This window comes from Mustela nigripes, chromosome 6 (genome assembly GCF_022355385.1).
Source record: "Mustela nigripes isolate SB6536 chromosome 6, MUSNIG.SB6536, whole genome shotgun sequence".
Taxonomy (NCBI): Eukaryota; Metazoa; Chordata; class Mammalia; order Carnivora; family Mustelidae; genus Mustela; species Mustela nigripes.
In genome coordinates this window covers 109,210,388-109,233,663 of record NC_081562.1, presented here as the reverse complement: position 1 = coordinate 109,233,663, position 23,276 = coordinate 109,210,388, and the positions used below count along the sequence as shown (strand labels likewise).

Here is a 23,276-nt window from a genome sequence, read left to right as displayed (position 1 = left end):
GGACTGATCACAGAATATACACAGTTACTTCTGTCACTGCAGGAAAAATGAAGTTTAAAGCAGGATATTTAATTGTTTTCTTAAATCATTTATTTATTTATGTAGGTGGTTGGGAGCCTGAGCTGAGTGGGGAGCCCGGGGCTCCGTCTCACAACCCCAAGACCACGACCTGAGCTGAAACCAAGAGCCGGTGCTCACTGGACGGAGCCACACAGCTGTCCCGATGCTATTATTTACTGAGAACTAATTCAGAGCTGGGAAACGTCTGTAATGCACATGCACTGTTAAAGATGACTGTATATTTAAACAAATACACCAAAACTGATCCACCAAATAAATGCTTTCTGCAAAACAGACAGCGGGAGCAAACGTTCTTACTCTGGTATGTGGCCGTTACACAGCACAATTTTTGGACCGTCTCCTGGATCTGAAATTATTCAGTCCCCGTTTCTGAGCAACACAAGAAAGCTCCTTTTATTGTTTTATGATCACACCTGGTAAATGAAACCCTTATTACATTTCCCACTTTAAAGCTAGGATTTCCAAGATGTATTTGAAAACAACACAATTTTGACACAGTGTAACACAGCCTTTTTACAATTTCCTTAGCGAGTTATTTTTTCAAGAACATTATCTTGGAACAAAATTGGCTTTGTCTTTCCCCCATGGCACATACCCACTGAAAACTCAGTCATCGTAGAGTAATAAAACTACATGCTTGCAAGTGGAAAGAGAGCTAATATCTGAAGTGAGTAAGAAGCCTGACCTTGACACGGGCAAGAACATTCACGTCCCCTCCGTCATCACCACGCTATCGTCCACCTCTGCAACGCGCGCCCCTTCTCCGCACTGTTCCTTTCTTATTACCTTAACCAGACAAGGCACATTAACGAAACTGCTGTAAAGCCACCGCAGTTCCAAAGTGCGGCTGCTCGAACGAACCGGCACCCACCGCGGCCCTCAGGAGCCGGCCAGCACTCAGTCTGCGCTCAACCCGGCCCTGCCCTCACCTCCAACCCTGCGCTCCACGCCTGGCCCAGAGAACACCACGCAGAGTTGGGAGCCTCACTCCCAAGGTCCAAAACACACGACCGAACCGTGTACAGGGCTGCTTGCTCGTGCTCTGTGCGCGTGGTGCTTCCCTCAACGCAGCGTGCCCAAGATCCACACTCGCACACAGTCCTGTCTGGTCCGCTCACTGGCTGTGTTTCATGGGACCGGTGTGCCACCATTTAGGCCGCAGCCTGTTGATGGTGCCCAGTGGTTTCCCGTGTGCCCCAGGACAGCTCCTGACACACTGCGCTCTCAAACTGGGCGGCAGAACCACACACGGGCCGGCTCCAGACGCAGACTCGTGTGTCCCACCTGACCCTCAGTCGGCGGCCCGAAGTCTTCATGGCAACAGACACGCGTGGCCTTCTCACATCGCACTTAGAAAACCATGTTCCAGGCAGACCCCTCATGATCGCGGGAACAAGGGGGCACGCGTGCATTCGATCACAAGGCCGCACTTTCCCATGTGCTGTGTTAGTGTAGATCCACAGCAACAGCACATATGAGCTCCAACAGGAAGCGCTTGACAGAGCTTCCCAAATCTAACAGTTGTGAAACAGTATTTCATTTTCGGGTTTTGTTGTGTGTGGTTTTTTTTTTTAATTTCTACTTTTACCTCTTTGTTGACTAGTCACGTTTTCCCTTATGTGACACACCTACCCATGTCTGCTGCCAGTTTCCGGCTCTGCTCTGGCAGCGTGGACTTCGCTTCTGCTAGCCTGGACATCAGTGCTCGGTGGGCTGTGCGGGCTGCAACGGTCACCTGCGCCCTGCCGCTTCGTCTCTTCGGAGCCGTCCCACATGGCCACAAAGCTTCATCTTTAACCTGGTTGAATGTATCAATCTTTTCTAGTACAGTTAATGCATTTTCAGAGAGTTGTTTAATAAATGGAAAATAATATAAATGTTTTCTTAATTTTTAAGTTACCGTTTGTCTTTCCACATATGAGGCTGAATTGTCTTTGGTGTGAGGCAGGGACCAGATTCGTAATCTTGTTCCATACGCGTAACCAGTAACACTGGAACCATGAATTACACAGGCCACTTTCTTCCCAGACTCATGATGGCTCTTGAGCTGAACTACTTCACGTTTCTACAGATGTTTGAATCAACCTGATCTCTAACTTCACGGGTCAATTCCTCCATCCTGGTGCCAATCCCACATTCTACCTGCTACAGCCCTGCCGGGCTTAAGGCAAACTCTGCTTTCTTCTCCCTTCCTTCCTCCTGTTTTCTCAGTATCTCCTCAACCCTGGGCTTTGCCACAAATAAATTTAAGAATCAGATGCCCAAGTCCACAAAAAACTCTGGGGTGATTTGCACTGGAATAGCATCAAATCTACTTCAATATGGGGAAAACTGATTCTCACAATACTGCCTCTTCCTATTAACGCATGGTGGTCTCTCATTTTGTCTTTTTTAATATCTTAATATCAAGTTTTAAGTACTTCCATAGATGATTTCAAGTTCCTTTATTTTCATCAGATTTTCCCCACAAGTGCCTTTTATGTTTCTGTTGTTTGCATAAAGTGGGAACCTTTCAAATAGTGGGTGATCTAATTGGATGATCTACAATTTTCAACCTACAGAACAAAACACTAAAAAATTACCTGCTCCAGTTACACTTCCCAACTCCCACAGTAACCACTCTTTCTATCTTTTCTAAGATTTTTTCCCCCTTTGTGGTCACCCTTGAAATTTTACTCTATTTAATAAAGACAAAAAGTTAAAATCGTAATTGCCTAGCCAGACGAAAATTAATTTTAAACCACTACTCTCCAGACGTTGCTATACTAGTATTTTGCTATATGCCGGTATTTTGCCCATTTTGAAAGCACTCCTCTGGCTGTTCCTTCCCACAGCATCTCAGGAAGGTAGGTTAGAGGAGTCCTGGTGAAAACTCTGCTCCTTTACCATCCTCACCAATATGAGCTCATCAATCTGGCGCCTTCCTCCTGGCACTCGAGCTCAGCAAAGCGACGAGAGATGCAAATTTTGCTCTGGTTCCAAAACTTTCAAGGGAGGGTTCGGTGGAGCACGGTAAGGCCGCTGGCCGTGCGGGGATGCAGTGCCCGGTGCTAGAGAGGAGCTCTCCTGGTTTCCGGACACCTCCGTCAACCTTCCGGCCCGGTTCAGCCTCCCCCTCACAGGGTGCCTCCCAGGCCCACAAAGCCCGCAGGCACCGCCTGGGCTTCACACGGGCTCTCAGAGCTTGAGAGGTGCCTCATCTTGGCTTCATTTAGACCAAAGGCTGCTTTAAAATGTTTTCCTAAAATTAGTTTCAAATACTCAACACTTCCATGGGATTTCATTCCCAGCTTCTTCCCGGCACCGCACGGACCACACGTTGCATGTACGGAGGGAGGTGTTCCCAATTACTGAAGTGATCTAACTACTGACTGACTAAAGGAAACCAGAAAATCTATGCCATAGTAAGCGAGACACATTTTGGCGGCGTTCTAATGAAATTATACCAAAATTTTGCCTTTGTGACTTTTTTTTTTTTTAAATATTTACTTAAGAAATCTCTACATCCAACATGGGCTGCAACTCATGATCCTGAGACCAAAAGCCGCACGCTCTTCCAACAGAGCCAGCCAGGAGCCCTGCCTTCATGATTCTTTACACTAACAGATGAACTTTTAAATGTAACTGAAAATGTCATTGTGAAATGTGGACAATAATCACGTTTCTAAAGACCAAGGTAAGAAAGGTAGTATCAGTGAATGTCTGCCTTCTGGAGACTGAATAAAGCCCTACCGGTCTGAAGCGGGCGCTCCGGCAAGCTGTGTACGAACACCTCCTGAGGTCTCCAGCGCCCGCCACGGCGCTCCGCTCACCCTTCCCGGGCGAGAATGAATGAGCCAGCAGCCACCGACAATCCAGATTCTCCCACAGGGGAGGAACGCGGCCTACTTCCTGCCACTGTAATTTTTTAATAAGTTCAAACAAGCTCAACTGAGGTAAGGACAAGACCCGCATCCTGGGAACCTCGGAGGAACTTGGACGAGCACTTGCTGTCTATCAAATTGCTAACTCCCTCCAGAAACCGTCGGGGCGGAGATGCTGCAACGGAGAAGCGTTATTACATGTCGCCTCACGTCAGCCTAAGAGACGGACAGGAAATAGAACACAACCGATGTGTCAAGTCCAAAGTTAAAAGTTTCTCAAGTGGGCAGTCCTATGGTACGATTTCTACATTCCTACGGTGTTCAACGGCCGCTAACGTTATTCCATCAAAGCAAAACATTTTAAAAAGTAAGTAAAATAATAAAGAAAAGAGAGTCCTCATAAAATAAAACTTTTACAACAGTGATTACAGAACGTGGACTTTTAATGAATTTCATACTGGCAATGAAGACAGTCAACACTTAAAAACAATTACATCAACACAATAAAAAAACACTTGCTTCTACACAACACTTATAAATGCATACTTTAAAGAAATTCGGTTTTCACAGATTTAAAAGCAACAAGTGATGTAAATAGGATTCTTCAAATTCCAAAATATGTACAGAATTTTTGTCTCTCCAGAAACCGATGCGCAGTGGTTGAGAAAGAGTGTTTTGTCCAACAATATAGATCTTATGAAATTCTCTATCAATACACATTTTCCAATAACCACACATTTCCTTCCTTTATTAAATGAAATCCTGGACATGTGAGCACACAGGACAAAACCACTCTCATTTCCAAACACACTGCAGATGAGATCACATGTGGCTGACCACATGACTTAGTTCAGCCACACAGGTGCATACATGCACACACTCACATTCACACCCACACACACACGCATTCATGCACACACGTGCACACCCTATCCCAAATCTCAGTGACTCGGAAAACACCACCACTGAGTCCCCAGCAGCAGCTGAAGGGAACTGCGTCCGAGGACGACACGGCAGTTGGCGGGAGGGCGTCCTACTCCTGAGAGCCCACGCCAACAGCAGGGGGCCCGTGCCCTCGTGGAGCCTGGTGAGGGGGAGGCGGCCGGCCCCTCCTGCCAGCGAGAAGGTGAGCAGCTGCCAGACGCGGAGGGCACTAGTCCGTGGAGAACTAAATAGCCACCAGATATGTTGAATTAAAAGCTCCAAATTTTTTAGTCTGGCAGAGATCTGGTTCTTAAGTTTGATTTCACTGTGTCTGTACACATTTTTCAATGTTCCTAACGATTCTAAAACACCCTGACATTCAAATTAAAACACACAGGAGCCCAAGAGTGTGGACGCACAGCTTAGCATCCCAAGGTCAATAGCGCTCTGCCGCCAGGGGCATGGCGTGCTCGGGTCGGCAGAGGCTGGACGCGGACGCTCCGGCCCAAGTTCTCCGGAGTGGGGCGGGGAGGTGCCAGGCTTTGGGAAGAAAGCCATTCTGAAGCACCGGTCGTCTGTCCTGTAGTCGGCAGCCTCAGCTCTAACTACGTCCTGACAGGTTTCCCCTGACCCTTCTTCCCTTTCAGACGTAAGTCATTTCAGAATCATTCCAGGTAATTCAGGGCTGAAGCGCCTAGGATGAGCCGCCGCACACGGGACCTGAGCCAAAGGAGCCTCGAGAGAGACGGGTTCACGCAGGACCGAGGGCGACCCGCACACTCTGCTGGCACCCCTCGCCAAACGGCACTCCACCGTGGTCACCACTAGGAGGCAGGGGACACCCGTGATCACGGTCATCGTCACCCTCTGAGCCTCTCCAAGTGGACACATTCGAAGTACTAAAAAGAGGAGGGCAGTACACGGAGATGGCTCTTGATCAAAACTGCAACTGAGCAGGAAACATGAACTCACAAACACCAAACCACAGTAACTCCAAAGAAGGCAAGAGTGACAGGCTCGCCCAGGCAGTGGGAGGACTGGCGCGGAGAGGGGCCCCAGCGGCCGAAACAGGAGCATCTTGTACCCTGTGCAACATGGTTTCCGCTACCACCTTGCCGGCTAATGGGAGAGCTTTCGTCCTCAGGATACGTTTGCTATGATGGTCTTTCTTGCCCTCTGGACTGAGTGCGGCATTCCAGCTATAAGTGAAAAGTGCTGTAGCTAGGCAACAGTGAGACCCCCACATCTTCCAAACACACGGATTTTGAGGTAGTACTCATTTATTTGCATTGTTGGCTCTCAAACACCACTGAGGAAGTGAACCCACTTAGAAATACGCAAACCGAAGTGTAGAAAATAAATAAGGTTTTGTTTTCAGGTAGCAGGCAGGGCCTTCTTTAAAAGCTCAAGTCACATTCACTGGATAAGTTATTTGAAACTTCTAAAAACTGTTTATAAGCATAGCCATAAACTAAAGTGCTTTAAATTTTGCTTAATATCTGAAATCAGTGATTAGAATCATCCTATTTTTGAATTTGCTAATATGAGACCTTAGGAGATTGAAATGATTTTCTATAAAAAGAGCAGAAACGTTCTGTTTTCAAAAAAACTTTCCAAATGTTACAAAATCGGCATTCTATTTTTGTGAACTTCTCAATTCCAGGTTGATTTTACACAACTATACCAGAATACAGAGTTGAACTGAGTTACAGCACAGCACATGCTAAACCCTCAGACAGAAGTAAACATGAAATCTCCCATCACGCCTGCCGATCGCCAGCCAACGCAGATGTCGCTCCATGACCTTCCCGGTACAAGGTAGATCTGTATGACGACTCCAGTAACGCCACAGACTGCTTACGCCTCACAGTAAGTCCTCGGGTTCACACTGAACTCACGCAAACGTAATGCCCTCGTGTCATCCGTCAGACGCCAGGAACTCACAACACACGACGTGCTACAGGGCAGGGGGCTTCATGTCCATGGACCAGAGGGTGCCAACACACACACAGGACGAAAATAAGACATGTGACCACACATTTTGCTGTACATTTCATGCAAGCTCGATACAATGGGAAAAGAACATACAAACCACCCTTTCCAGGGTGCAACTCTCACAGAAAGGGCTTGACGAGTATGAGAAAAGCGGCACCAGTCCACAGGTCCACGGTGAACAACGCAGCTAAGGATGCCGGCGACCTTATTTCTCTTGTAACAACGCAGGGATGTTGATGTTCCAGCCAATGGCTTGCCTGTCAAACCCGCAGGTGAACAGATTGCACATGGGGTGGTCCTCGCTCCACGCCGAGCAGCACACCATTCTTCTGTGGCCCTATTTCCAATCACACAAACCAGAATTAGTGTATTACTCCCGAGGCACACGTGCTATAAACCCTCAGCCAAATTCACCACCACACCACTCAACGTGACTGAACTGGAAGAAAAAACTCAACAGGCAGCATCCGACGGAATGAACCAATGTGCCGTCGCGGAACGGGGACAGGGAGTGACGTCAGAACACAACGGAGTCAGTGAGACTCAGACCTAAAGCGTGCTGGGACTCCTTAGAGGACAGAGACTCTGCTCAGGAGAACAAGGATAAACGATGCGTCTGAAGTTTCTCAACGGGGCCAGATGAAATCTGGGAGCACATTAAATGAAACTCATTTAAAGACTGCAAAGACCATTTTAACAAACAGCTGCCTCAGGTATGAGGGACCCAGGAAGATGTACTTGGTACCAATAAGACACACGACGACACAAAGTTCCCTCCGCGAAACCTTCAAGTGTGAACAGCGCTATCCACACGCGAGACACACGGCAGGCCCCAGAGTAAAGGCACCGCAGGCACAAGTGCACACGACAAAGGGCTCCGAGGCCACCTCCACCCCCCGTCTTCGTTAAAAGCCAAAGGAGAAGAGCGCGCTCGCACCCGTGAAGCGGCAGGAACCCCAGAGTCCGCGCAGGAACCGGCGGACGATGCCCCGTCAGCTCGAGGCATTAGTGCAGAAAGCCTGAGAGCAGGGGCTTAGTGAGGGGCGCGGGGACGAGACCCCCACGGCGCCCAGAACAACGGTGTGCACGAGCCGCTCGCCCATGACAGGGTCGGAAGCCAACTCGGGTTTCGAGCCCGGCCTCCCGTCCCCCGCAGGACGCCTGAGCGCACACGGACACGCGTGGGGCATGCGTTCCCAGAGGCTCTGTGGGCACGTGTGTTGTGGAAACGCCCCGCGCCCGCCCGGCATCACAGTTCAGTGCTGCACGCCCATCCCGGGACACCGTGTCCTCGCCGTGAGCCCCGCACGCCGCACGTGGAGCCCCTCCTCGGGCCGCCCAGCGCTCCCGCGCTCACCTCGCCAGAACCGCACTTGTGGGAAACGCCCCCCACGCTCTGCCCAAAGTAAGACAAGTCTACACCGCTGGCCACCTTCCCTCTCACTTCCCAGTAAGGGCTGCTGCTTTCTCTTCGTAAAATCCATCAGCTGAAGGAGGCCGGGAGAGCGAGGCCGGGAGAGCGAGCCCGCAGCTCTCCGCTGGGGAAGCACATTCGTGTATCCGAAGAGGCCTGTACAGCTCGGAGCGACCGGAAATGTCACTCGCTAATCTTAAAAAACAGCTCCGTTTAACACGCCGCCTTAAAAGGGAATAAATCCAAGCACAACCAATTCTACGGCTGCAACAAGGCTGAAACAACCTCCCCGGAATTAGTGCCCCAGCACCTCCGAGAACTCCTGCTTCCTTGCAGAGGACCTCGCCAGAGAGTGAAGTCACACGCTCACAGCACCGTGCTGTGTTTCAGGGACAGCCCTCACGGGCCGCACAGCAACATTGGGCACACACGGGCACAGCGGGAGGAAAAGCCACCATGCGAGCGACACTGCGTGGGCAGCACCAGGGACCCTGGGAAGGCACCGTGCGTGAAAAACGCCCTTTGTGAGCGCGTGTGAAGGTCTTATCAGGTCCTCTAAGTCCTGAGCACTTTTCGATCACATATACTCAGAAGTTCGATAACCCACTTCAACAATCCGCATCCTAGCCCTGAAAGGGGGGAGCAGACCAAACGGTCCTGTCTTCAGGGCACAGGCCTCCCAAGAAGCTGGCGCCACTCAGAAGGAAGGTGCTGCCCCGCTGACAGCAGAGCCCCCCACGGTCGTCCCGAGCGCACCGTCACGCAAGCGCTCCTGAAGCCTCAACCCGCGCACGGCCGGCCTGAGGGTCGCACACCATCCGTGAGGCCGTGCGCCGAAAGGAGACATGCATCCACTCCAAGGTGGGCAGAGCCGCGCTGTCGGGCACCAGGGGGGACAGACATGCCAACTGCAGGCTCAGGGGACGCACGAAGGTCCTGGCTCGCCCACACAGCGGTGTGTCACGATGACATACAGAAAACATGAGAGGAAGAAAGGAGAGGGGCCGGGGTGGGGTCACTTAAGCCCTGAGCCTGCAAAGACACTGCTCAGTTGGGGGAGGGGACCTCCATTCCCCACGGAAGGAGCCTGTCACGTCACACACTCTCAGCCTCTCCCCTGACTTCGAACTGCCCAGGAACTGTCCATGCGCAGAGGCCCAGGGGGCCCTCAGAGACCCCCAGCAGCAGGTGCATGCAAGCCGGGGCTACGGCGCCAGCCAGTGCTCAGCACAGGGCGACGCCACTCCATGCTCCTCATCTAATGCCTTCCTGGCCGCACACTTTCACCTGCTAAGATCCGTCTGCTTCCCAACGTGGAAACCACTACCACACGTGCCCACAGCTCCGCAAACCAGAGCGTGAGGTGCGGAGTGCACGACCTCATGGACGTTTGTAAAACACCGGACTCTCTCAGCTGAGGTCTTGGGAAACAGTTTCAACTTTAAATTTTATGAGCTCTAAACAAAGACCAAGTATTTCCAATGAAAACCTAGCACGCAACAACAACAGGAACACAAGAATGCAAAAACTCTAATACTGTTATACTGATTAGAATTAAAATCGTATGATCTCAATCATATGTGCATAAATTAAATGTACTATTAAAACGAGTTTCTCCTGTCTTAGACAACTGAACGATGTGGGGCTCACAGCCTACTCCTGTCAGTGGTGACCTGGGACGCAGACTCCAAGCTGACCCCACAGCTCTGTGTGTGCCCGCGGAGCAGGAGCGCAGTTACCTGCCGGCTGCTGCGGGGGAGCCGCGCCAGCCTCACCCCTGACAGGTCGAACAGTCTCACTTGCCGGTTGTCGTGCGGCAGGGCGATGATTTTTTGGCTGACACACACATTGATCCTGCGAGGAAGAGATAAAAGTGCGTTACGTGCGAAGTGGGGACAGCGCGCGAGTCTGAGTTCACAGGGCATGACGCAGTAGGAGCCTCCACACCATTCCCCTTTCCCAGCAAAACACGCGAGCGAACCGCAGATGTCAGCCGTCAGCGGCGTCAGGGCAGAGCCCGCATTCCTCATGCTCCCGGCGACTCAGACGCTGCCCTACGGGCGGGCCCACTCTTAGCCCACGAAGCTCACTGCACCAGCCTGATTTTATACGTAAGTTTCAGCAAAAAGGAGAAACTAAATGTGCAGCAGAGGATCAATAAAAAATCTTACCCCCCCAAACTCACTCCCCCAGAAGCCTCTGATGCTTCTCCAAGGGTCTACTAAAGGCTGACCTTACGTGAACAGGACACCGCATTATAATTCACCCTTTCAAGACACACAAACAGCTCTCTTCACCTGTTGATAGCAGAGTCTGTGCGAATCGTCGCAATGGGAGACCTCATATTCCTCAAATCCCAGACCTTCACGGTGCGGTCATCACTGCCCGAAACGACGTTATCTCCCACGGTGAACACGGCGGAGGTCACAGTGCTGCAAGTCAAGAGCACAGGTTCAGAAAGTCTCGGGAAGTTCAGAAGACAGACACAAGTCCTCTCCACCTGCGGAATGAGCACAGGTCCCGCTGCCAGAGACCCTGGCGAGGCAAGAGGGCGGCACCTGCACACGCGGAAGCGGACAGTTGTCTCTGCCAACTGCTCCTCCGGCCGAAAGCCCTCTGTAAGTATGCACGTGTGCACACCCAACTTCTCCGCAGACGAGGAAACTAGTCCGCTGTAATCTGTTCTGCCTTCTCAGGCAATGGAGCGAAGAGAAGCTACCGGAAGACACAGATTACACAGAACCTGCCAGACGTCTATACATGCTCATGCCGATGCCAGAAAATTCAGGAAAAAATTCATGCCAACTTTGTTTAACCAGAATACTGGAGAAAAACTTACTCCTTTAACTCAACCACCACCACCACCACCACTGGCTTAAAAGTGTGCCAAGAGGTCTCTTGGTGGCTCAGCTGGTTGAACGTCCAACTCTTGGTCTCAGTTCAGATCGTGATCTCGGGGTTGTGGGATCCAGCCCACATCATGCTCTGTGTGAGATTCTTTCTCTCCCTCTGCTCCTCCCCCACTTACACACGTGCCCTCTCTCCCAAAATAAATAAATCAATCCTAAAAAAAACAAAACAAAACAAAACAAAAAACCCAAAAAGTGTGAAGAACTTAAATAGACCTTTCTCCAAAGAGTATTTATGAATGCCCAAAAAGCCTATGAAAAGACACTCAACATTACTAATCAACAAGGAAATGCAAACCTAAAGCACTGGATCCCACCGCACACCCACAAAAAGGCCTGTCACCAAGGGAAAAACCAGAACCCGGGTGCCTGGGTGGCTCAGTCGTTGGGATCCTGCCTTCAGGTCAGGTCAGAATCCCCTCAATCCTGGATGGAGCCCTGCGCGGGGCTCCCCGCTGGCAGGGAATGTGCTCTCCATCTCCCATTCCCTCTGCCTGTGCTCCCTTTCTCACTGTCAAATAAATAAATAAAATCTTAAAAAAAAAAAAAAAAAAAAGAACACAAGCATTGGTGAGGACGTAAAGAAAGGGGAACCTCCTGCCCTGCTGCTGGGAATGCAAGCTGGGGCCGGCCCTCTGGAAACCAGTACGGAGCGTCCACAGAACGTTAAAACCAGAGCCGCCCTACGGCCCAGCAATCGCACGACGGGGCGCACATCCCGCAGAAGGGGCGTCAGCACCCGGAAGGCTCTGCGCGCCCGTGCTCCCGGCGGCTCTGCTCACGGGAGCCCAGACCGGGGAACACCCCCGCGGCTGTCCACGGACGCGCGGATGAAGACGTGACTTATACATAAACAAGGGGATTTTCTTCAGCCACAGAAAAGGAAGAAATCCTGACATTTGTCTCAACAGAGACAAATGTGAAGGACACAGAGACCCGAGGGGAACCCATGGGTGACGCACAGAGAACGAGGAGGGGAGGCAAAGCTGGGCAAACTTCGACGTGACGACCCCCACCGCCCCCCGCGAATCCCCGGCTCCAAAGGCCGAGAGCGGCGTCAGGGCCGGCCTGGAGACGGGCGCGCCGTGCCGGGCGCAGAGGCCAGCACAAGCCCGAGGACTTCAGCTACGGACAGGGCCGTGCAGACGCCCGGGCCTTCCCCGCGGACTCGCGTCCTCAGGGGGTTGTGAACGCTCTGCTGAACTCCGCAACAGACCGCCTCACCTTATGTTAATGAAAAGCTGAAAGACATTAGGTTTTTAATAAATCACGATCCTGACAGGTATTGTAGGGCATCAAAGGGAGAAGCTGGCGTGGGGCAATCGCTCCAAAGGCGCCCTCAGACTCGGGTCCCACGGGGAGGCGGCTGCGCCACGGCGGCTCACCGGAAAGCCTCAGACTCAGCCCGACCGCGGCCGCGTCATCCATCTTGTCGCCGAGCGCAGCCGAGCGTGTGCTTTCAGCTGACAGCGCGGCACCTTCTCGCCGCACACCACCGCCCGATCTGGAACATTCCGCTCCCTCCGTGGGCCTCCGCCAACGGAGAGACTGTAACGCTGGCCTCCTCATTAGGACGAACAGCTGTCTTCCCAGTCACGCAGAGACTCGAAACTGCTTTGCATAACAATCTGCCGGAATTTCACAGCTCAGAAGAAACCGGATGCGGGAGATGCCCAAGCAGGGCGCTTTCTGGGCCCCGCAGCAGAGACGGCCCGCAGAGCTCCCCGGTCCTCAGTTTCCAGATGTCGCTCCCCACGAACAAGCCCTGCGTTCGCACTCGAAGAACAGAGCGGCGAAGCAAGCCCTCCGGACAGAGTCGACCCGGCAGCACCCTCCCCCGCACCGCACACACACCCCAGCCCCTCGGAAAACCGCATCCAGGAGGTCAGTGCGGCCCGTCGATCCAGCAAGGACACGGCCACGTTCACAGAGAAGACCACGTTCAGCACGTCTGTGGCCCACCCCTGCCAGCGCGACCCACGGAGCAGGGTTCTCGGACCAGCAGGCCAGGCGCATCTGCGCGGAAGACACGGGTGGGGACCACATCAGGGTAGGACGTCGTCACAGGACCCACTCCTCTCCGGCCACCACTCCCCAGTGCACGTCATCAGCTACAGTAATAACTGCCGAGACATGTCTCCAGGCAGCAGCACACACACGGAGGGTCCCGGAGAGCGCACTCGCCCTGGCCCTGCCGCCCTGTGTGGCTCCCAGGGCGCAGACAGAGCACAGGCGCCTGCATCTTCAGATCCTGGCGCCTAGAGGAGAAAACGAAAACTTCCCCAAATGAAACACGTTTCTGAAATCTGCTCAACGGCTACTCTCACGAAAGCAGGGCGTAAGATAAAAACATTCAAACAAGTCACACAGGGTTCCCGTCCCCCACGACGGGCAGGACCTGCTCTGTGTGAGCACGCGCCACCCCGACGAAGGTCCAGGGCAGACATCCCGGTGGGGCGGCGACACTCGTCGCCCTCACGGCCCACGTGCAGTTCTCGGCAGCAGTGCGTGCGACAGGCTGCGGGGAAGACCTGTGCCGAGGCTTCAGAGAAGCTTCTGCCATTACCAAGGTCCCCACGCCCCAGAGACAGCTCCGGATGGCTTCAGGAACGTGTCGAACAACACGTAGTTAACCTGGCTCCATCCTTGGCATTTTATTAACTGAATTAAAAGGGTCATTCAAAAAGGATAGTTCCACACGACCTGACTTAAAAGGGAGACAGAAAAGTTAAACTTAGTAAGATTCACAGGGTAACTTCATACTCCTAGTCTCAAGGGTCAAGGCTCTGACTTCCCTTTTGTGAAGTCTGGTCGTGTTTCACTCTTCCTCCTTTTCTTCCCTTTCCCTCAAAGACTTCGTTCATCCGTCTGACTCAGAGAGAACAAGCAGGGCACGGCAGGCAGACGCAGACGGAGAGGCAGAAGCAGCAGGCTCCCCACTGCGCAGAGAGCCTGGCGCACAGCTCCACCCCAGGCTCCTGAGATCATGACCTGAGCCGAAGGCAGACACCCGATGGACTGAGCCTCTTTCACTCTCCTTAAACAGTGTTAACAGCCAAAAGTAAGTTTCAAATATTTGTAATTATATCAACAGCTGTGGCAAAATTTAAATTAGGTAAGGAGTAAGTTCCCCCAGGTTTTACTAGGCTAACTGTTCATTCCCTTGGTTTCCGGATATAACTTCGCTGGTCACATGCTAATCAATTCACAGCCAATGCCCCGATATCACTGTCACGCGACTCTGTGTATAAAAACTAGGAAATGAATAATTTAAAAGGATTCATTTATTTTAAATCTTCCAAAAGGAATAATTTGGCATTAGCTTTGAAAGTAACAGGATATACAGAAACCCTATTCACCAGAATAATCAGGAAAATTAAAGTCGGAAATGTATTATGAGCCATAAGATTTTTACTCTCAAACACATGACCTAAGCCAAAAACCACATCAAAGAAAGATCCCCGGTGCTTTCCTGAAGACACCCCAGACCACAGTAAGCCCAACCGTGGGTCTGCGGCGACCACACATATGGGAAGGCCCCTCTTCTTCACCAGTTACCAGAGAGGGTAGCCTGGATGTCCCTCACACCGCATGGGGGAAATGTCCCCTAAACACTGGACTGCCGGTGCCCAGGGGCCCTCGTGGCCCAAGGACTGCGCACAAGTATGCTTCCGATCTGGGAGTGTCAGCACGTCCGGGCGAAGTGGTGCGGGCCACGCGGAGGATGACGTGTGGGACATGCAGGTACGTGCACACGGATGTGCACACTCAGGGACGCCGGCTGCATGGGACATGTGTGCCCACGTGTGTGAAACAGCCAGAACCACACTCACGCCAACACAGAAGGGGCTGCTACCCCAGCCTCTCTAACAGGTGTCCTTTAACCAGACTTCTGACTTACGCACTGAAGGAGCCTGAAGGGGCAGGAAACGGCACCAGGGAGCACCCACAGCTCCGACACCCAGCACGGACAGCGAGGGGAAACCCCGGCCAGGCTGAAAGGCCAGAGTCAGCCACTGTCACAAGCTCCCAACTCCCTGCACCTCCTTAGTCACGTAGCGCGGAGTCCAGACTCTCCGGGTTAAGTACCCGCTCTCCGCGCCATGGGCTCTGCAGCGAGAACGGACGCGCAGCCCCGCAGTGCCGGGACCGAGCACCAACGTGCGGCTCGTGTGCGGCTCCAGAGCACGCAGGAGGCTGCAGAGAGCATCCAAAGTCCCTCTCTGTACACACATGACCTGAAAATAGTCTTTTTAAAAAGTTCTGGTCCTTGAGGGATCTTGGAGAACGCCCTCGGAGGAGCCTCTGAGGCCTGACGGCAAACGGAGCATCACTTGGCTCCGGCAGCAGCACCTGCCCCCGCGGCTCCCGCGGCACGGCCGGGCGCTGGCAGGCGCAGCTGCTGAGCGGCCGCTGTGAGGCCCACCCGGGCCAGGCATGTGCAGCCAGGGGGCTGCGCACAGGCCACGAGCACTGCCTCTTCTAGAAGCAAGCTCTGCCTCCCTCCCCACGCCGCTCGCTGCCCACCGCAGCTGGGCCTTCCGCCCACCCCGGCAGGCGGGTCCACACACGTGTCAGGTCCGTCTAGCGAGCAGGCACCAGCGCGGGGAAGAGGTGCTCACGCTGTGTGAACAGCTGGACGTTCTTCAGGCCCCCTCGGGGCGCTCATCTCCTGAAGCCCGTACTTTTATTAGTTCCCGTTAGCCCTTCTGAAATGGGAAAGTTTGGAAGAATAAATATTAAGTCCCTCTTACTTTTCAAAACTGTAGGCTGAATCGGAAGCAACTTTCAAATGTACCATGAGGGGCCTGTTAAGTGGGATCCTGAGTCCCCAGAACCCAGGCTAGAGGCTGGAGGAGCAGGTGCCGACCCAGGGCGGCCACGGGATCTCTGTGGGGACTCGGCGACGCTGGGAAACGGCCGCAGTTACAGGAAAACCACAGCCTGGGCTGCGAACGGGAGGTGCGGAGCCGCCCCCAGCAAGTCCAGCTGCCGGCCACGCTGCCGGCCACGCTCGGCACCCCCCCCACGGCGCCACGACGACGCAGGCGCTAAAACACAAAGGACACGTCCAAAAACACGACGGAACACGGCCACTGGGTCAGCGAGTACTGGGCAGCCTTAGTCTCTCCCGACCTCAGCTTCACGTAACCATCAACCAACCAGGACTTCCAGGACTCGCTCATCTTCTCGAAATCACTGTCAAACCGTCTAAGTAAAACGAAGGCGAGTCCAGACTCTCCAGCACCTGGCAGGGAGCGTAAACGTGCAAGGTGGTTGGGCTCCATCAGCGTCCAGCTGCTGTGGGCCGCGACAGGCCCTCCTTCCTCCACGGCCCCTCCTACCCCAGGGGCCCCTCTGGAGCTGTCCCGTCCCGGAAAGAAACCACAGTACAACCCGCCTCCTCCTCGTCCTCACAGACAAGGGCTCCCAGGCCATCGCCAAGAAGAACGGACTTATCAACCAAACGCAGTCCGCCGAAACCCAGCGCCCAGGGTGGGGGCCCCACCAGCAGACAGCCCCGGACACCCCCACCGAGGGCCTGCACACCACCGGAGTCGCTGGCCGAGCACAGAACTCGACACTTAGCAGCCAAGTGTGCAGTTAAACAGTTGTGCTGCCGAAATGCTTTCTCTTCTAAAGCATGAAGACAACTGCTCATGGCAGGACGAAAAATTCAAAGCTATTTTCACCTCATACAAAATGGCCTAGAATCTGGTATTCGGTACTAAAGATCTTCCCCAGTATTTGGAAACAAAAGCATACAAAAATGTTTTCGCTTTAAAGCAACCATTATCATTTTTCATGTGACTTTTTTTTAAATTTTGTTTGGTTAGATGTGGGATTTTATCTTCTTTAGGAGACAACGCTACATTTCACATCTGGGGGATAAAGTTATAATCACGTGGGAAGATGAAAGCAAAACAGGAAAAAACAACTTCGCGTTCTCAGATATTTCGCCCATGTTGAGCCAATTTCCTGGTTTCTTCACTGCCAGAGCTTATTTGCACTTATGGATCCTGTCAGCTGGGCACAGACTGAAGTCATTGGCCACCCACAGAGGAAGCTTAATGACCAGTGACTGCCTCGACTGTCAGTCCCTTTTTATAGCAACTGGAACAAAACAAAACGAGAACGAAGAAGGGAGCCTCCGCCAAGACGTGCAGAGACGCGGCGGGGCCGGGAGGGAGGCGGCCGGGGCCTGCGGTCAGAGGGCGCTCCCCACAGGCAGCGCTCACGCCCCTTCCAAGGACAGTCAGCGGCCGAACCTTCAGGGGAGCTCCAGAACCATCCACGCCGCCTGCAGAACGTCTGTGCGCGCACGGCCCACAGGCCAGAGTCCGGCCGGGGTCGGCGGGACGCCCCACCCCGCAGAGCACACACCCGCGGACGAGGAGGGAAGGGCCCACTGTCACTCACGGCACGAGACTGAACTGCATCGTTGGGGGACACACACGAACATGGAAGGGTTTAGCTGATTTCAGATGAAAAGCACTGGACTTCAGTTCAGCTCCTGAAGAAGACGGAAACACATAAAAACACACGGCCAGACGTTCCAAAACACTTCAGTTCACCATTTCTATTCTTTCCAAGGGCAGCACACACAACAATTTCTCGGTCCTGCTATTGGGAAGAGCACCTGTAGCACAAAAAGCATCTAAAATCCACCGTCACGGGACTCGGAGCACCCCTCCGGCAGCGAGGCCCCGAGTCCCAGCCACACAGCTGCCCCAAGCAGACCCCATCCTGGTAGCCTTCCCACTGTGGCGAAGAGCTTTCCCAACACAGAGCGAACCCTAACGGCACACATCAGGAAGGAAAACCATTATTTGTCCTCCTGAGTGGTTCCCATGAGAACTTTAAACAGAGCTTATGTCGAGCAGAAATCACAGCAGCTCAAACTTCAAGGGGCCCCACATGGCTACAGTTTCTACCCCACAGTGAGGCGCGACATCTCAAACTCTTCTTTTGCTAAAAAGCACAGAATCCACAGAGCAGCACAAGGGTAACAGACAACATGAACAGGAAAAAGTCTCTCTCCCAGATCCTGGAAAAATCAAATTATAAAACTAAGTCAATAATCTTGAAACCTATAACAGTTACCTTCTGCCTTAAGAAAACCCAACATACAGGGCATCCGGGTGGCTCAGCTGGTGAAGCATCTGCCCTCGGCTAGGTCAGGATCCCAGGGTCCCGGATGGAGCCTGCACCCGGCTCCCTGCTCAGCGGGGAGTCAGCTTCTCCCTCTGCCCCTCCCCTCTCCTGCACTCTCCTTTCAAATAAATCTTTAAAAAAAAGAAAAGAAAACCCAACATACAGAAATCCAAAACTGGACAAATAAGCGAATTACTCATATTACAAAACAACAGACTCTAACAGAACTTTACTTAAGAATATATGATTAGTTCCTATAGAACAAAATATGCCCTAAGATAGTAAGTTTTGCATAGTGTGTCCCACATCACATCAAAACCAAACAAATACGTGGTCACGTAGTTTTAAGAAACGCTGCCTCTGCTACAGCCATGATCCACGAAAGGACCACCGCGCCTACAACTCTTCAGGTGACACCAGGTAAGGACCAGAAACGCCCTCATCGGAGCTGTGCTTTTCATGTTCGGGAAAGAAATGGGCCAAAACAATTCAAGAAAAGCACCCTGGAAAACCAAGAGTTACCCCCCCCGACCAGGAGACCGCTCTGGAGAGAACCGCGTGACTTATTTCCTACGGTGGTGGGCACTGCCGGATATCGGGAAGGCGGCCTTGGGTCCGTGACGACAGCTGTGGCCAGTGGGAAGGAACGGGTGCAGCGGGGACATCCGTTCAGAGGGACCAGAGGTCTGAGGGGAGGCAGGAGACCCAGTGTGCTCGAGGAGCGGTACTCAGAACATCCCAGGTGAGCGGCTACACTGAACACAGTCAAACTCAGCCGCTCCCATGCGGGACTCGGGCTCCCGTGTTTGGGGGACAGCACGTCCCTGCGTGGGCACACGCTGGTATCCCTGCACCAGTACCGTATTCCATAGGATTTGTTTGTCCTATGGGCTCAAACCAAGAGAAGCCACACCAGAGACAAGGAAGCAACAGGTACGAAGAAGAGGCTCACCTAGAAGCCCCATCCGTGTCTCACCTCCTGCTTTTCCAAACTGCGACGTCTGCAGGCGCTGAGGACGTCGAACACAGGAAGGCGTCCAGCAGGGCTCACACGGGCTGCGGCCCCGCCTGCTGCCCCCGCAGTGTGGGGTCTCACCAGGCAGGGGCCTCTCCACACCGCAGGAGCAGAGGCTCCCACCTGCATGTGCCCACGACCGAGGGAACGGAGCAGAGGCTCGGGCCGCAGCACTGCCAACAAGCCCCCCAGGCCAGGCCAATTCCCAAGGGCTTAAGAGAAGGTAAAACTTCCCCGTCTCTGACCCTTACCAAAGGGAGAACGCTTTCTTATCTCTGTGACCCAGGTCAACCAATGTGCTCGCTGTGCGCACTCGGGCAGGAGAGCGAGAGCAGCGCTCGTATCCATCTCCTCTGTCTGCCCAACAGCCCACGTCCTCAGCTACGCGGAACGGAAGCACCGCCTATCTTGGGGGACGCGGGTGCGAGGCCCAGGGACAGACACAGGTCCACCCCGATCCCGTGAGAAGAACAAGCCTTCACAACCAACTACGTTCCTTGCAAGTACCCCTCTCCAACAACAGACCCACCAGCTGCAGAACCACACCCAAACCACACAGACACGCCAAGCCTGACGCCTGCTGCCCTCCGCCCTTCCACTGCACTTACGCTTGAAACTCTTCCAGACAAAGCCCCAGGGAGAAGCCAAGCCCAGGCTCAGCGCAGGGCCGTGCGTGCGGGGGGCCCGGCTCACCGTGCACACCAGTGCCGGCACAGGGCTCCTCCTGTCCTCCAGGCCCAGAGCAACCACATCCTACAGGCAGGTGAAGGGCAGCTGCTCCTGGCACCCCCGATCCCACTGCTGCCCACTCCGTGTCATCCTGGCGAGGCTGACTGGAAGCCGTCCCCTCCATGGTCCAGAGCACAGCCCACGGGACCAAGACCCGCAATAGCAGGGGCACGGCAAGAGCTGCCCTGAGGCCAGGCGGCAGCACCGCCCTAAACCAGGGAGAGCCAGCCACCTTCCGTCCTGGGGCTATGGTAACTCCAATTGGTGGCCACAACTCCCCGTCAGTTAACTGTGGCAGCTCTTAGAACACAGAGGTGTCACCCACCGACACCACCGCACACCTCAGGTGCAAGACACCACTTTTTCTCCAATCTCGAGCTTCTTAAAAATCTCTGTCCACGTTTCCTTGTGAACATTTCAGAAATTCTGAACATTAAACTGTAGTATTCTAATGTTAACACATAAAACAGACTTAATTACTGCATCATACGAAAAAATGAAGAAAATCCATATTCTCAAGCAGCCAAACAAGCAAGTGTTCATTAAGAAGTGTTTACTGAGCATGCGGGAGCTTTTCTGGACGTGCAGAAGCTCCAGCTGGACGTACACGGCCAGAGAGGAACAGGCACGGTCCAGTCCAGGGGACAGCGTGCAGGGGCTGCGGTGGCATGGGGCACAGGTGACAAGACACAGTCAGGAGTCCTGCTCGTGGAGTGGATGGGGCACAGCGGGGAACTGGGGACATCTGAGGGATGAGTAACTGGAAAGAGGTTCGCGTCATTTACCAGGAATGGTCAGACCAGGAGAAAAGTTTTTGGAAGGAAATAAGAATTCCGTTAAGACATGGTTATGGGGACGCCTGGGTGGCTCAGTTGGTTAAGCAACTGCCTTCGACTCAGGTCATGATCCCAGCGTCCTGGGATCGAGTCCCACATCGGGCTCCTTGCTCAGCAGGGAGCCTGCTTCTCCCTCTGCCTCTGCCTGCCTCTCTGTCTGCTTGCTCTCTCCCCCCCTCTCTCTGATAAATAAATAAAATCTTTTAAAAAAAAAAAAAAAAAGACATGGTTATGCCTGAGCTGCCCAACAGATGCCAAGCAGGGAGAGGCACTACAAGAGGAGGGCCGGCGCGTGGGCACGTGTGTGAGAATGTATGTGTGAGAGTGTGTGCACGTGAATGTGTGCGTGTGAGTTCAAGTATGTGAGAGCCATGCATGTGTGTCTGTGGGGGTGAGTTAGTGGGTGGTGTGTGTGCATGTGTTCCTGTAAGTGTGCGCGTGTGCATCTGTGTCTATGGCTGTGTGTGTGTATGTGTGTGTGTACGTGCACATGCGTGCATGTCTCCTCCCAGCTCTGCTCGGGCCCTCGCCGCAGAGGACGTGCATGCCGCCAGCCCTAGAGCATTTCCCCACCCCCCGCCCCCGTTCTACCCGCATCCAGTTCTTTGTGGGAATTTCAGTGACTCTGTCTTCTAAATTCTTACAAATATACAAACGGAGCTAAATGTTTAGGAAAAGAGCAGCCATTTTGGAAGACAGTGGAGCTGTAAATTAAGATAAGAATTAAGTTTTAACATCCACCCCCAAAACCTTTTTCACGAAAAAAGAAAGATCTCTAAATGACTGTGACTCACTCCGTATGGCCCTGGAAGACATTCACGGAGTGGATTGAAGGGTCCCTGAAATCCCAAAGACGGAAAGTCGTGTCCCGGGAGGAGGTCACCACAAGCCGCTGGGTGGGGTGTGTGCAACAGTGCGTTAGCTCCTGGTCATGCCCTACAACCAAAGACGACAAAAATGCAAGATCACCCACCTGCAGGCACAGTCAGAGTGATGCTTTCTTACCGACACAAGAATCAAACAAGTCTTTACGTCTCTACTGCTAATGCTCACTGTAAAAGTAGATATAGGAAGCAAAAGTAAGAAATCAATTAAAAATAGCACGAAAGCCCACGGTGGGACTGGCTTTCCCTCAGGCGCTGCACGTCCTCTCGTTCATGCATTTACAGGGATCAGGAAAAGGAGTGTGAGTGTGACCCACGTCCGGATCCTGACAGTTAGAAGGTCCGGCAAATCTCCGCAGCAGGCTGAGGACGTGAACACATTGTCTTAATTCTTCACTTCCAGAGTAACTTCTAATAATATGATATGGGGAGCCCTTAGTAAAATACAATCTTTAACACTCAATGAGGAAATTCACTTACTGACAAATTTGCAAAAACATCTGAGGTGGGCATAATTCTAAGATGTCCCGGTGACCCCCATCCCTGGTGTACACACCCTGGATACCTTCCCTTGAGTTTGGGCAGAACCTGCAAATGTGACGAGATATCACTCTGGTGAGCTCAGTACATCAAAAGGCAAAACAGATTTTGCAGATGTCACCTAGACCTCCAAACCAGGTGGCTTTAAGTTCATCAAAAGAAACTGTCCTGGTGGCCTGACATCATCAGGCAGGCCCTTTAGAAGAGATGCTCTCCAGTAAGCTGGAGAGAGAGCAAACAGCTATGTGGGGAAATACCTCTGGTGGGGATGTGAGGGCACCCCTTGGATGCTAAGAGCGGTCCCCAGCTGACAGGTAGCAAGAAAATAAGGAGCTCAGCCATATGGGGACCTCAGCCATGGGCCACACCAAAATGAATCCTTCCAACAACAGTGAGAGGACAGACCCTGACCCTCGGATGAGACCACAGCCCAGGCAATAAACACCACTTCACCACGAGGGCCAGAGAGCACATGCCCAGAACTCCTAGGTAGAAAAATCATGAAATTATGAGTTCCTGTTATTTCAAGACACGAATTTTCTGGAAATCTGCTACAAAGCAACAGTGAGCTAACTGACCAACTTTTTTTCAAATATCTGGATATACGTGCTACAATTAAATCCCCTACAGATAAGATGAGCTTAACAAACTGCTCTGTGATTCAGAAAGGATCCCTGAAAAATCATAACCTGAGCACCATGAGAACTACAAAGCATTCTGGACAAGGAATCATTCACAAGGTGACACACAAACGCAGGCACGTCACTCAAACACGCGTGGCTGCGGCACCTGGGGGGCTCAGCAGGTTGAGCCGCTGCCTTCGGCTCAGGTCATATCTCGGGGTCCTGGGATCGAGTCCCGCATCGGGCTCTCTGCTCGGCGGGGAACCTGCTTCCCTCTCTCTCTCTCTGCCTGCCTCTCTGCCTCCTTG

The 23,276-nt window shown here is 52.9% G+C and overlaps 1 protein-coding gene across 2 annotated transcripts in view; it reads right to left on the bottom strand.

The window, feature by feature from the left end:
• Positions 1 to 4,369: 4,369 nt before the first annotated feature.
• Positions 4,370 to 23,276, bottom strand: part of WDR37 (WD repeat domain 37) — a 40,144-nt gene continuing 21,237 nt past the window's right edge. For both annotated transcript variants that reach the window (XM_059403982.1, XM_059403983.1), the window contains exons 10-13: positions 21,716 to 21,857; positions 10,575 to 10,709; positions 10,017 to 10,131; positions 4,370 to 7,200 (exon numbers count right to left, since the gene is read on the bottom strand). In XM_059403982.1, coding sequence (XP_059259965.1) covers positions 7,069 to 7,200; positions 10,017 to 10,131; positions 10,575 to 10,709; positions 21,716 to 21,857 — 524 coding nt within the window. In that variant the 3' untranslated portion in view covers positions 4,370 to 7,068. The remainder of the gene's footprint in view (positions 7,201 to 10,016; positions 10,132 to 10,574; positions 10,710 to 21,715; positions 21,858 to 23,276) is intronic.